At 39.3% G+C, this 15,850-nt stretch overlaps 1 protein-coding gene across 6 annotated transcripts in view; it reads left to right on the forward strand.

The window, feature by feature from the left end:
* LOC138033865 (lysine-specific histone demethylase 2-like) overlaps window positions 1–15,850 on the forward strand; it is a 171,942-nt gene that overhangs the window by 154,657 nt on the left and 1,435 nt on the right. For all 6 annotated transcript variants that reach the window (XM_068881726.1, XM_068881731.1, XM_068881729.1 and 3 more), the window contains 4 exons: window positions 326–451; window positions 10,779–10,919; window positions 12,391–12,540; window positions 15,276–15,850. The exon at window positions 15,276–15,850 is cut by the window's right edge and continues 1,435 nt beyond it. In XM_068881726.1, coding sequence (XP_068737827.1) covers window positions 326–451; window positions 10,779–10,919; window positions 12,391–12,540; window positions 15,276–15,386 — 528 coding nt within the window. In that variant the 3' untranslated portion in view covers window positions 15,387–15,850. The remainder of the gene's footprint in view (window positions 1–325; window positions 452–10,778; window positions 10,920–12,390; window positions 12,541–15,275) is intronic.

The following is a 15,850-nucleotide window of genomic DNA, read 5'->3' on the forward strand; positions in this document are numbered from 1 at the left end:
GGGCCAAATCAGGACAAAAATGGTTGCTATTTTAAATGAAAACGACATGCAAAAAAATAATAGTACAAGGAAGAATACCCAAACCTGAATGAAAGTTCTACACAACTGAATGCAGTTTATAGACATAAAACAGGAAAAACGCCGATTTCACGTGCAATTTGGAATTAAGCTATACTCTTGATGTTTTTGAAGTTTGCAAACTGGATTCCCCTTAACTTTTCTAAACTTTAAAAACGTCTCTTGTAGAACCTGTTGATTCTGATTTGTATGAGGTGGCCGTTGGATTTCTCATGCGATTACAGTACAATTTGAACTTTGATTGCAGGTTGTTTTAAAGTTCAAATGCAATTTTTGGGAGAAAGTAGTGCAAGATGCAGACTTTTTTGGTCATGTTCCAGAATCTCCTGAGGGGAGAGGTAGCTGTGGTCTTTTTTATGATCTCAGCAGTAAGGTGCGTAGCTTGGAGCATTCTTTTCCGTAAATGTTCGTTTTACCTTTCAGTAGGGCAGGGGCTGCAATTGACGGATTATCTTGAAAACAATTAAATTCTCTTATTTCTCAAATCCAAAGTATATAGGCGTAAAAACCGAGTGACAAAATTTTAATATTGAATTCATAGAAAAAGCCTTGTAATAATCTTGGGGTTTTTATTTGATTATTCACAGTTCGCGTTTTTAAAAAACAGATAGTTCAGGACAAGGAAGGTTAGATTGAGTAGAAAATGACCTAATCTACTCAGTAGTTTAGAATCGAAGCCCAAAATAATAATTCCATAGACCACTTTCATAAATGGCGACCACTTTTACATTCTTTTGTCTTCATGTTAATGAGACCTACTGCCCTCATTTTGAAACAAATTCTTTTGAAATTTGCTTGTCGTATCGAGGCTAGAAAGGCTTATTAGCATTAAAACAAAAGAATATTTTATTTGGTCGCCATTATGAAAGAGGTCCATGCGACATACCAACTCACCCTCATGCATGCACACACCGCATTCCAGATGCATTCTTAATTAATCAATTCAAATTGTGACGTCACTTTCGGCACTCCGATCCAGCTCTCTCGTGATTTTTGAGTTGGCACAAATAACATCGATCTCATGTGATAGTGTTACGGCTTTCCCAAGGCAAGTTAAGTCCTGTTGGACCGGGTTGTTAACTGTATCAGTGACCGTCCGGCAATACCCCTTGCTGTACACGCCGAGGAGTCACGCCGCTGTTTGTGTAACAAGCAAGAAAGGCTACTGATATCCCACAAAACGGATGTTGCGTTATAACACATGTATTCCGTAATCGTTTTTAATAAAATTATTAGCAACAAGATAACAGTCAAAGTACTTATACATTCGTTACTGAATAAATATACAACTACTTGAAATGCCTCGTGTCGATGACAACAGGAATCGAACGCACCTCACTAATCCTTGATTACTCCTAGTCTCTATGTAATAAACTAGAACCTATCAAATTTTAGCCCTAGTTTCAAGATTCGAAAATGTGTTTTTATCAATGGAAAGCATGTAATCAGAGAACTAAGAAGCTTTTTGTGGCTTATAGCTGGGGTTGGAGGGAACTAGAAACTACAGTTTGAAAACGTGGATTAACCTTTTTTCTTATTTGGCACGATAAAAACACTTTTAATTAAATTTTGTAAGGATAACAGCAGCGTGTTTCTCTGATGCTCCTCACCTCTTGGTCTCTATATAAGTTATTTATTAGGCTAATTTAGCGTGCCAAGAGGCTGTCAGCTCTTCGCGGGCCAAGCGAGAAAGATTCTCTCCTACCGCGAGGAGAGAGCCTACTCACAACACTGCAACTTTGGGGACACGATTCGAAGTAGCACTTTCTCTGAGATTCTCCTTCGTAGCATACTTGCTGTGTGCCAAGACAGCGTAGTCTGGGAACTCATTAATTAAGATTTAAGAGCAAATGTTACCATCGGTCAAACATTTCGTGGCAACAGCTCAAAATTCAATTTGGCCCATGATTCTCAGGTTAGGTAGACCTTAATGTAAAACAAATCACTGCATAGTTCGTTTGGCTAAATATCGATTAGTTTTCGAGAAAATCAATAATAACCGAATCCTGAGAATTTGCCACATTTTGAGCGTACAATTTACGTCGAAAAAGAATGCTTCGCGTAACGAAATAACCGACTCTAGAGAAATAAAATCTACTAAATCTTGTAGAATGATACCAAAATATGTGTCAAAAGTAAATTGAGCAATTCTTTTCTTTTCACTTTGAAAATATAATTGCATTTCGCTAACACTCTTTTATCAAGATGAAAAAATGCCAAAAAATAACCTTTAATATAAGTATGTGGTACTAAATGAAATACGTCGAAAAATCTGGATTTCCAAAGCCGAATAATCGTTCTTTTACATATCCAAAGGATTTTTGGGGGAAATGATTTAGCGCGAAGAAATTCAATTTTAAAGTTGGATACAATGCCCTGTTTTAACCGACCTTCCAATTTACGTAGTAAACACACAGAAATACAAGTTTTCCAAACATAGCATTCAATCAAAAGCGGGATTGACGTAAAATTTAACCAACATGTTTTAAAATCAAAGACGTACATTGTATTTCTGCTGTACCTTCGTTTGATACAAATTTTAATCAAACTACAAGATAATTTGTCAAGATAACGCAGCTGACCAGACGTGAGATGTTTTGTTGGGAAGTTTTCCCGACCAATAATCTCTGAATTCAAGATCAGAGATCAGATTTAAAAAGTTACTTTCGTTTTCCTTTTCTCCAATCTCCAATCAGTTTCGAACTAATAAACAAACCAAAGGCAAACAATTTAACGAGCCGTTTGTCTCAAAACTTGTCTTAAATCCGTGACAATTTCGAACAAGAATCAAATATTTTGATCATAAAATTAAAGGGTCGTTTAACCTTCTTTACCAGCACATGAAGACTTCCACATTTTCATAGTATAATAACAACTTACATTTTCCTTGGGAACGTAGCCAAAACGGAGCTGGGCGTTCTCAGCAAGTTGGATTCGCAGAACATGTATTTATGGCAACTCAACGGTTGCGTGACCAATTATTAATTCCGGAAGTGCGAGCGGACGTTCATGTGCACGGACTTTTTGTGACTGGAAAATCATGAACCCTTTATATAATGCTGCTGCTAAACATTTCAAACTTACGAGTCTTTTTAGTTTCAATATCAATTTTTACATTTTATAACCTCAGCTATATTCTACGGCGATAAACCACATAAACCATCTTCAAGAAGTCCTAGCCTCTGAATTAATTTCAAAACTGTCAAAGATGAAACACAACGCGTTTGTGCACTTCTACTAAAAGCTTTACCCCAAATCGAACTAGAAAATATACGTATGCGGGTGCCATGACGAATTCTGTGCCCTGTACAAGAAAGACGTTGCCACATCTCAAGTTCGGAAAAACTTAACACTTGGCTTTGACCATCACCTAGTTTCTTTTTTTTTTTTTAACAATTCAGCCCGGTAATGGTCTCCAACTATGAAAATGGTAAGGACATTATTGCCTAAGTGGGTTAAACGGGATCACCCGGACACGACCGGTCACGGATAATGAATTCCTCGATAAACTAATTTATCAAAGACTAGGTGGTTTTTACGCACATTTTCCAAAAACTATTGTTAAAGACATCCACGAGGAATGATAGATGGTAAAGTAAAGTAAACTTTAAAAAAAATTGAAAAAGAAATGCAAATTACTTGGCCATGTGATCGACTACGCCCTCCCGCCTCCAGTGTTCGAAAATTGTAACTAACGATCCTCATCACTTTCTAAAGGTGTAGCTCTAGTTTTTCTGTATCAAGGCATTGACCCTAAAAAGTCTATGCGAAATCAGTTCGGAATGGTTCCCGAATCATTACAATTTGCAGGTGAGACTGGTGTTCATTGACTAGTGCCAGTCCCGCTCTAACTAAAGTTTTCGTCAGGACGAGACGCATATGACTTCTTACCATACCTCTAACTCTTTTTACAAGAAGAGTATTATTTGCCACTGTAGACCCAGAAAAGGAGAACGGTTTGCTCTCTGTCCAGTGGGCGGTTCAACTCGAAGGATTTCTCGATAAAAGAGGGCTTGGTTGACCTCGTGATGCAGTTAAAAATGATTTTAAAAATGAAATTGGAAGATTCCTTATGATTGGCCTTAAAATTGTTAGTCACAGGATAGCTTGAAAAAACTTTTCATTAGACCATCCCCCTTTTAAAATTCTGTGTAATCTTTAAATCTACTTGAATATGTACAAGATTTTCCGTTTGTGGGCGTGGCTGTGATTCCTTTTCTCTCCACAGACTTAACTAATTTATAACAACTTGTTACATTTCATATAACACTTTTTCTTTTGTTGGCTTTTCCCTGGATTCCATTGTAAAATCTACCAGGATAATTTTGACGAGACACACATAGCGTCAAACAGAGCCGTCATTTTCAGTTTACCTCAAGTAAGACATTCTCGACATCACTGACTATTTCGTAGGTTAATCTCTACATATTCTAGTCAGCCTTAACTAGTTTTACAGCCACACCTGGCCACAATGCCTTCAATAATTTCCATATACGGCTGCTTGCGCTTGCCAGTCATCGATGCTACATCCAGTTCTAAGGCTGCACAGATGTTCTGCAGTGTTCGTATCGAAAACTTCGCCAGCCTAGACTGACCTACGATCTCACAGATGTTGTATGTTTCGTACATGATGGGATGCTGAAGAGCTAATGCTTTCGTTACTTCGTTGGACATTTCTTCGATTGCCTTTTCTGTTATCAGCTCATTCCTTTCTAGTTCTTCCTCCTCACTGGATTGTTCCACACTATAAGTTTTCTTTGCTGACAAGCGAGAAAAAAATCCTGCTATTTGTAGTGGTGTGAGATAGTCGCACTTGTCGAAGATATTAGAGCCATCGCTATGCTTTACTCTTCGCATTGCCTTTGAGACGCTCGTTGGATCTGCTTTTTGCCCAGTGCGTTCTCCAACTTGAAAGACTTCAGTCAGATAGTTTTTCTGCGCCACCGTGAGATTCTTTCTTTGTACTCCTGCTGACTTAAGAGCCCATCCCATCGGTAGCACGGAGCCATCATCCTCCACTGACTTAGATGCACCTTCATCAACTATTTCTGGTAGGACGCCAGCACCACGCTCCAGTTTCGTTGCGTACATGGTCATTGCCTTGTCGTACAGTGTTTCCTGTTCCAGGGCATACTTGTGTTTACCACAGTCCAGATGTTTTTCTAGCGATGAGTATTGTAGAAAGGACTTGACACATCCCTCTTCTGGACAAAAAAACAGATTGCTTCCTTCGTCATTACAGCTTTCATCGTCGTCGCTGTTATTTCTGTTCTGTGGGGCCTCTTCTAAAACCGGTGTTTGCTTTGGTTTACTCCTGGCTTTGGCAGTTTGGAAAGATACTTCAGCACTAGAACTCTGTTTCTGTTTGTTTAGCTGAGGAAGACTCCCAACTTGTTGGCGGAAGTTGCTCCAGGGTACAAATTTACCAGAGCCAATTCCATAAGCTCTCCGAACATGCAAACCTTCCTGGGTGTATGCAATGTTGTTAATGAAACTAATGCCCTCCCATTTTACTGGAGTGGACTTTGCAGCAGGTTGTGGCCCGCTCACCGTCACCCGGACACCAGAAATTCCGCCAGATGACTCAATGGCCGTCATCATTTGAGAGGCTGTCTCTATGTCGTGGCCAGAATTGAGATGGGTGCGCATGTGACTTTTAATTGTCGCGGCCTTACGGTCACAAGATCCTTTTCCGCCTTGGGGATCCGAAAAGTCAAAACGCTTTAGTTCAATTGCATGCTCGCTAGCAACATGGTAGACTGAAAGTAATGTAAACGCGCAATGATAGCATCCTGCGTTATCGCTCCACATATAAACAGAGTCGACTTCTGGCATGATTTCCTTAAGTTGACGAAAGACGTCATCAATAATGGCGAGTACAGTGGAGCTATCCTGGTTACAGCTTTCGAAGGCATGAACGAAAGTAAACAATTCAGTTTCATCATTTGCATTCTTCCTCAATGCTACACTGATATGCCAGGGTATGCCACGTTTTCCGAACCAGTCGCTTTGACTTTCTCGAAATTTTCTCGGCAGAAACTTCATTGCCCAGTCCATCACCACTAACACTGCCTGTGGATCAAGATTTTCCAGAATTTCATGTCTTGCGGCATCCTGATTTACAGCGCGAAGGAGATGGGCCTTCCAAGCTTCAATACTCTGAATTGACTGTGAGATTTCATACTCCATCTCGTCTCGTTCTTCAGCGCTACAGTTAACACTGCCAATAACTGACTTGATTTCACGGAATAATGTTGGGAGAAGTTCGCATCTGTCGCATTTTGAGTCGTGTTCATGAATACAGACTGTGATGTAATCGTTGTCTTGAGGATAGCTGAGGGCATATTTCCGACAATGATCTGCGACCTTCGATTCTTTAGATACGTGAACCTTAGAAACACAAAAAGCTATTTAGCATATATCAATAAGTGAACATGAAAGCACAATATACCAATCTGGCATTAAGAAAAACGTATACACAGGTAACTTTGGCTCTACATCAAATGCTCATAGATTCTACAATATCCTTTTCTGCTTCATTTCTAACATGCTTTGCCGGGACACGACACAATATAAAAAGTAATTCTACGCATTACCTATCACAGTTTTTTCGGCCACAAATTCAAGCACCCATAGTGCCAAGAAACGCAGGGTTTCATCATCACGAATATATCGAATATGTCTATCTTTGCACAATTTTACTAGTCTGTTAAATCCTTTATGGTTTATTATCCCTTTAATGTGCACTAACCGTAGAAGCAAAAACAAGAAAACTAAAATATCTTAGACAGAAGCAATCTTACCTTATAGTCACCTTTTAAGTAGCGTTTCGCTAGATGAAGTTTCTTTTTCTGCACCTTAGCCCACGTGAAACCCTTTCCATAATTATCTCCAAGCTTGTCTATCACTTCTTCTAGTTCGTCAAAAGCTTTGGCGCCGGCAGCTGAAACATAGTCCAAACCTTGCAGAGATTTCCTCGTAGATGCGGAACATACACTGAGAACTTTCAATAGCGTTCTGCGACTCATTGGTACGAAGCCCACATCACTACAGTAGCTTAGATACTGAAGGACAATGTGCTCAGGGATCAAACTTCGAACAACATTGGGAACCTTTATTTCCGTATTTGTGGACAGTTTCAGAGTTTTCTCGCCAAAAGGCAAGTCTTGAATTATGTGGGTACTGGTGATGAACGACAAAAAATGATCGAGTTTCTCTGGCGCAATGTACATTCTTGTGCCTTTAACAGATTGTACGTTCGCACCTCTACCGTGGAGTAATAAATGATGTCTAGCTATGTTAAAACGATACCTGGACAAATTAGGTATCCATCTTTGCAAATCTTTGAAATTCACCTTATCCGCCATGATGGACAAAATCTGCCTTCGAGAGCTCCAATGGTCTGCGTTGTTATAACATTCGGCCAAACATTCCATCAGAGAGGAGTCAATAGCACTTTCGTCAAGCTCTGATTTAACCAGTGAAGACAATAAAGTCTCAGTTTCCCCAGGAACAATCTCATCCAAGCATGCATTAACAACTTGTCGTACCTTTCTAGTATAAAGCCTTTTTGTCCGCTCGGAAGCTTCTGCCCATGGTGTTTCCAGGGAATGGCGAATTGGACTAATATCTCTTGAAATCAGGAATTTGTTCAACTTCTCCCTTGGCGTTACAGTTATCTCTTCAGCAAAAGATGGTTCATAGAGACTACTTTCTAGTATAGGACTTGTTATTGGGGTGAAAGAGATTTCACTTTCCTCTTCTTCTTCTTCTTCTTCTTCTTCTTCTTCTTCTTCTTCTTCTTCTTCTTCTTCTTCTTCTTCTTCTTCTTCTTCTTCTTCTTCCAACTCCTCCCCCTCATCCTTCTCTTTCTAAACCACAAAACAAATGAAAAAGAAGAGAATAAGAAGGAAAATTTAAATGAAGGAGAAAAAATACAGCAAGGGAAAAGGGGGGAGAGATTACAATAGATTTAAACATCTATTACAATTTAACGAAGCGTGGTTAACTACAGAAACCAATCATTCGTTCCAGTCTCCTCACGGTTATTTTTCTTTCTGAGTTATAGTTTAGAGAGAGTATCCGGATTAAAACATGTTAAAATCCCATATGAACATAAAACTGACTTTTGTATTACGAAAGCCGGTAGCAGAGATTTTTTCGTAGTATAATTCTCTTGTATCTAGCCTCAGCGAAAATCTGCGGGAACCAGCAGATTATTCTACGCATTTTGAGGAAACAAATTATGATGTGATTAGTCACAAGTCCCCTCTCACATTATGGAGACAAGCAGATTGAATAGGGAGGACTTGCAAGGTGCGTTTTGCCTGTTACTTCACAGGATGACAGAAGGCAAGCTGACTATAAATAGCGTAATGTGGATCAAAGCTTACCAGATTCAAGTTTTCCATCTGCATTAACACACTGGCGTCAGTGGAACGAGAAGTCGAACTTACTATGGCTGACGACTCTTTTTCTTCAGCTACAAGCAGCCTGAGGGTTTTCCGACAAGATGCGCAAATACCTAAGAAAATTAAAGTCAAAGGCTTTACTTAAAGTCAATATTTTTAAGGAAACGAAGAGAGGTCACTACAGTGAAACAAAGTTTGCAAAATGCAAACTTACCCGAGCCTATTTGAAGAAATACTCCAGTTTTCTTTAAAATTATTTGGGAATCAATTTTCCCGATTCCTCGGTCACATTTTGGCCACTTTTTTCCTCTACTGTCATGATTGGACAATGCCTCTGGAACTCTACACCTCGCAGTAGATCCTCGCCTCCAGCCCAAACCAAGCTTTTCGCGATGTAATGGACAAATGGTCATAGAATTTATGTTTGTAGGTTGAGTAAATACTGCTGCTCTGCTGAGGATAAGGTCAACTTCGTCCATTGGACCGGAAAACCCCAGGCTGGCTGTGTGGTTCGAAATTGCTTTTGAACAGGCCAGTAAAGGGATAATTTGTGTTTCTTTTTTCCTGTCTCTCGTGTCAAATCCACACATTCCTCCTACGATAGACTTAAAAGAACAGCACACCTCCATATTCACGCAATGAACACGCGTCGCAACTCGCTGTGTTTACAAACGTTTCACTAAAGCTGTTACAAAATGAAGATTTCTACTTTTGGACTAAAAACAAATTCTCTCCGTTCGCTCAAAACAAACAAAAACTGGCACCCGTTTTTAAATTAGTACTGACATTCTTAATTAAATTTATTGATTAACAAAGTGATAGCGACGACGTTTTTATCATTTCACAAGGTTTTTCCCCAGGGCAACGCCGCAATTTTATTTTGTTTCCTCAGGTAATGATTTTTCTATAGCGATCATATTTTCTATAGCGATCCTATTTGTTTTCCTTCTTTTTTTACTCTGATAATAAAAAAAAAATCGCTAAGATCCATTAGTCACTTGTTCCATGTTCCAAACCTGTCTTTCTGCAGTTGTAGGCACTTGAATGAAGCGGTATTTCACAAGGGCAACCCTAAAACCAGGAATCCGGAATCGGGAATCCGGAATCACAGTACAATACAGAGAGTAAAAACTAACCTAAACATTCATAAAAGCTAACCTTAGGCCTAATTAGGCCTAAAAACGTTTGTTTAGGCCTAATTAGGGCTAAGGTTAGCTTTTATGAATGTTTAGGATAGTTTTTACTCTCTGTATTGTACTGTCAACACCCACGTGATAACATATGTTTTTGACTTGAGGTCTCTTGGTTCCGCTTTGGTTTACTGCTCAGTTCAAAACTAATGTTTCGGCAAAGAAGACTTACGAAAGGCACTCCGATACCATTTTTGAGGAAAATGTAGGGAGTGAAAACGAACAACAAAAACCAACGTCCAAAGCATGCAAAACAAACAATGCCACCGTGCCGCTATCATGTCGTGGGAAATTATTTTCAACGATTGGTTCACGAACCAAACGAAACCTGCAGAAATACAGTTTTCTTCCTCATTGATTTGAAGACAAAAACGTTAGATTCTGTACGTTAAAATAGACCTCGACTTAATGTATTCTGCTTAACTTTTTAGGTGCTTCTGTCAAGTGTAGTGTGAGGTGTGAGTGCAGTGTCACGTCATGTTTGGGACAAGTTGAAACACCGAAATTCATCCAACTTTCTTCGCTCTGAATCATTTCCCCAAAAAATCCTGTGGCACTCTAAAAGAACAACTCTTTGACTCTTTAACGCTAGGTTTTCAACGAATTATATGCAGTGCCACGAGCTTAAATAATAGGCTAATTTTAGATAAGTTTTCTTCTCGATAAAAATAGGTCGGGCAAATTAAATTAGATTTTAAAAGGAAATAGCCGACAATTGATAAAAATTGCTTTAACGGTATTTTTTGACATCGGTCAACAATATGTGGTAGATTTTATTGCTCTAGAGTGTTTTACTTTGTAACGCGAGGCGTCGTTAATCGCCCTAAGTTTCACATTGAAAAGGCGGCGTTTTCACAAAATTCAGTGATTATCGATTTTCTCGAAAACTAATCGATACTTAGTAAAATGAACTATGCAGTGTTTTGTTTTACATTAAGGTCAACCTAAAATGAGATTATGGGCCGAATTGATTTTTGAGCTGTTGCCACGAAATTTTGAAAATGTTTGATTTTTGGTAACATTTGCTCTTAATACCCTTAAAAACAGAATTATGAACAGTTATATTACATCAAATGAGGCAAATGCGATTTTTTTCTAGAGCAATGAAAATACTAAAAAGACGAGCCACGTGTTGATGACAGTGTTAAGTGGTGAAACAGCTTCCCGTGTGCAGCAAATGACAGACGAAGAGGTGGTGGACATGTGCATGGTGACTCTACGGAAATTATTTCCTCATGAGGTAATAAGTATTACGGTCAATATAAGTTAATGCGATGCAGACGGATAATAGGTTAAAACAAGTTTAATTTTCATCGTCTAGTTTGTTTCCAAGATATAATTACATTATTAAATATATATATTTTTACTCACGCGTAGAGCAAAAGCTAATCGAGGCGTGTAGAGAAAGAAAAATATGGAAATGTTAAACTACAAAAAGGACGTTGCAGAAAAAAAAATTCAATTATAATAGACAATCACAAGCGGGACAATGATAAGAAGGAAAATGAAAAAGGAAATTGGAGAGTTTTTACTGAGGTCAAATTCTCGCAGCCATCTTGGTTTTTTAATTGATCGGATTAATTTTTTTCTTAAAAAACTGACAGTTTCATATACAAAAACAAAACAAAGGAATAAAACGACAGCGGCACAAGACCAAAAGAACACCTTATACAAGGGAGCAATATCTGGATTAAGGGTGCATTCCTTGAGGCGAGGCATCATCGCAAATTTATACAAATTCTTTAAACAGAGACGTCTCGTTTTGTTTCGCTCTGTACCTAGACTGCTTCATGAACAGGGAGGCGTAATTAGAAATTCTCAGCAAGTTTCTCAGATTTCAAGTAAAAGTGCTAAAGGTGCAAGAAAGGATTTTTTTGTGACCAAGTGCAAAGCTACAAATGATCTATATCTATCATAAACCAACGAGTCTCTCTTCCTTCTGTGACAACCCTGCATGAACGTTGTCCGAAAATGTGCATTTGAAAGAACACTGTGACATATTGTTGCTGTGTATCGCCCATATGTAGCTGGCGTTGCGATCGTATTTATTGAAAGAAATCAAAAATTTTGTTCCAAGCATTAAGTGTAATGGACCTGTATTGCGAATTTCAGCTCAGCACATTTCCGAACCAGTTTAAACTTGGCAAAATATGTTGTTCACTTGACTGGAAATACAATCGATGCCCATGTTCGAGTTCCCCTTTCAACTTGCCCCCAAAAAGACAGAATTAAATGAATTTTCCCTTCCCTTGTGGCTTGGTTAAAAATTCTTTTGCAAAATCAGGGCTTAAATTTCAATGCAAGGCTACAACATTGTTCTTGCAGTCATGTGTGATGAGAACAGGTTCACTTGTGTCGGGTATAGAGCCCTAGAAGAATTGGGTGCGGAAAAGTGGCTTCCCTCGCCCCATTCTTCTTGCGCGCTTCCGCCGCCAAAATTCTGGCTCGATACCCAAAACAATTTAGTCTGCTCAAAGGCTATATGTGATTAAATGCAGGATTTGTCCAGAAAGCTTAAGCCCGCGGACTGCAGTTTCAGCTAAGACTGAAAGAGCAACTTTCGGATGGCAATGAAGTGCACGTTTGGAGACATAGAGTAATTACAAGGGCTTCCATGAAAACCTCCCATTCGATGATAATTCTTTTCTTGTTTTGTCCAAAACATGGAGCAGAGTTTCAACATTCAGTTTTGCTTGACATTTTCTGTTTAGATTCCAGATCCAGAAGCTTACTTGGTAACAAACTGGGGAAGGGATCCATATTCTGGAATGGCCTACTCCTATATTCCTGTTGGCTCAACTGGAGAGGAGTACGATCACTTAGCGTGTGACATTGATAACAGAGTGTTTTTCGCAGGAGAGGTGGGTTTGGCAGTTAGCTGAAGTCTTGGACGCATCTTTTGGGGAAACTCGTACTTACACATGCAATTTTCTTTTTTGACATTTTTTTTTAATCATTAACTGTGTTTATTCAATTCATAGTCAAATTTTGTTGTGTGAGTTACTCCTGACGGCTGTTTCACTTTCATTCAAATTGGTATTCGGTCTACTTACTTTATAATTAAAAGCGATTGCGTTATCCCCGCGCTTTGCGCATGCGACCACCCAAATCAACGTCTCACCAAAACACTGAGACAGTGAGTACTCACAAAGTTCCGTTGGAGAAGTGGGGAACAGTCATGGCCATCCCTCAAACATTTCTCTTTTTATTCAACTTACACGACGTACAATTTACTTCACAGAAACAAACATTTTAAACATTTAGAGAAGACTCGGACGGACGCGGGTCGATGGCTTCTCATAGCGGTTTCCGATATCCACTAGACTAACGAGAAAAGCTCCCAGAAAGTCTCTCTGCTCGGCTGAGGCGCTCATGGGGGGTCCCAACGGTGCCAGCAGTCGACCTCATGCACTTCCCGGCTTCGCGATTCTGCGCCAATGTTCGTATTTCGTGAGGAAAGGGGGGATTTTCTGGGTTGATTAGCTTGGCAGCATACTCATGGAATATAACTTTACGTCCACCAGGTCTTGATTTGCCATGTGTCAGATTTATAGTATTGACATAGTGGTATCCAGCAAAACAAGTGAAAGCTAACCGTCTTCAAATTAAAGTGTTTTCTAGACATAAATACTGCAGATCAGCGTGGCTCAGCTTAGAAACGCTATTTCTTGTTGAACTAAAGCTCTAATAGGCCATTTTCGAAATATCAATATTCAGCTTGATAGTGAAGCAGAGAGGACAAAAACAATAGAAACAAGTTGCAATGAATGTGAAAGATATTAGCATATCATCCACTTTCCTTTGGCTTTGTTCTCTAAACCTCTCTTTGAAGCTGAATTTTGATATATCGAAAGTGGTCTATAGATGGTTTTCACCTGACGTCACAGCGGCCATGTTGGTACACAGAACAATAGAGAGAGAGGTCTTTTGGGAATTTAAGTCTATTATAATGCAAAACATGGGCCATATTTGCTATTCTTTTGTACACCAACATGGCCGTCTCATCACGTGATTGAAAACCATCTATTCTGTCTTTTTTCATTCTTTTTACAGCGGTAAGCTTGTCATATTAAGATGAGATATTGCGTGTTGTAATTGTTACGAAATGTCCAATGTCATTTTGAGTGATGGCCGTGAGTGTTGTTGACCTGGAGAAGTGACTTGGTTTATCACAAATGAACTTGATAGGTTGGAGCTCACCCTCGTGATCATCGGCTACGATGGTTTTTACCTTCATAAAGGAAAAGCCTTGCATAAGAAGCGAGCTCAATTCCATGGACAAACATGGACAAACATTCATAAAAGCTAACCTTTAGGCCTAATTAGGCCTAAAGAAAAGTTTTTAAGCCTAATGTTACCTTTTATAAATTTTAAGGATACTTTCTGTATAGGTAAAATAATGACCTGTGGCCTGCGTTTTGTACCTGCCGCTGCCGTTACTTTGTTCTGGGACACAGTTATGGCATCGTGTGAAAAGTCGAGAATTTGCCTTCACGAGAAAGAAGGCACTGCCAGTAGGCGTTCACTAAAAAATAAGCTTTGAAATAATTTGCAACCGCCACATCACCGGCATATACGATCTTTTCGATCTTGAAATAAGGGTGCCAAACAGCCCGGGCAAAAACAGCACACTAATTACTCGACAACAAACGGACAAACATACAAAATTGCCTTTAATTGTGAGTTTAATTAACTCTTTCTCACGGCTTATCTTGGCTTCTTTGAGCGTTTAGACAATTAATGACGCGACGCAAAATTCACTTGTAGTCCTATAGTGATGTTTCTCGTGACGTCACCCATTATTATTAATATGCCAACCAGGACTTAATTGGATGATAAAACAATGGCTTTTGTTCCGTGGTTGTCAAATTTGAATATCAAAAAGAAATGTGACGTCAATGTTTGTAAACAAGAAATATCGCTATTCTTGGGTTTCACTCACGTGATCAGCAGCCATGTTTTTCGACGAAAACAAAAGAAGACGTTAGCATAATAATAGCTTTCAATTCCCGGAGGATTGGATCGGGACACCAACATGGCCGGCATTTCATTGTTTGGTGACACCAACATGGCGGCCGTGACGTCATGTGAAATCCAAGAATTGCAATTGAAGGCGACTGCGAGTAGTCTCTAATTTTTAATCCATCGCCGAAATTAGAGACCATTCACAGTCTACTATTGAAACCGCTTTCGCTGAAAATGTTTCGCGTAGGTGGAAAACGTTTTTCAGTCTTTCAAGGTCAAGTGTCGAACCAGCCGTTGGAGTCTACCATTCTACTTTTTTCATGTAAAAGTAGTACCAGTCTTGATGATCAGGGATGAGAAGCGGCGTCTAGTCGTTAAACTTTCTGTTAACAAAACCTGTTTCGTGAGTCATTTTAAATACCTCTCAAAACTCTCCTCACTTATCGTTATATGTATCGGAAGAGATACCAAAAACGTTAGAGATATAAACATCCCGAAAGGGGTAACTGTGCAAATTGAGAAAGTGATGCCCATATCACCAGTGATTTAAACATGGGGAGGATGCCCATCCGTGACTGACAGACTAACACAAGCAGTGGAATAAACGTTGTGTTTTTGCTCTCTACTTCAGGCAACCAATCGCTGCTTTCCGCAAACAGTGACTGGGGCTTACTTGAGTGGTATAAGAGAAGCTGCCAAGATTGTATCATCTTTGGAAAGCAGCCCGACCTGGAAAAAATAAGCTTAAGGTTCCACCATATCTACAGAAACTGTTGCATCGGAAGCTTTGAACCCAATATTCACCAAAGGAGATTACCAGAGGGACTCCACCGGGCTTAGAGATTATATGGTGACCTTAGAATGTTTGACAATAAGAGATGTTCAGTTTATGATGACAAGATTTCGAATACGTATGCAACACAAGAGTATGATACGTTTGCTTCAAAATTTAAATTACTATAAATGATTATCTCAATGTAGCAAACAAGCTCCCCGTCCAGGAGAGATAGGGGACTCTGCTTGCAGGATTGTAAAGTACAAATTTGGTTTTTATTTAAGAGAGCGATGCTACGTATGGCTTCAATCGCGTTTGAAAAGACGTTAATTCACTGTGGTTGCCATTACTTGAGCGATTTTCGTGGCTTGGTCATCGCATGGTTCGAGAGAAACTTATTTCGGACGAAGCCAAGCCTTGCTGCGATTTCA

This window comes from Montipora capricornis, chromosome 14, assembly GCF_036669925.1.
Source record: "Montipora capricornis isolate CH-2021 chromosome 14, ASM3666992v2, whole genome shotgun sequence".
Taxonomy (NCBI): Eukaryota; Metazoa; Cnidaria; class Anthozoa; order Scleractinia; family Acroporidae; genus Montipora; species Montipora capricornis.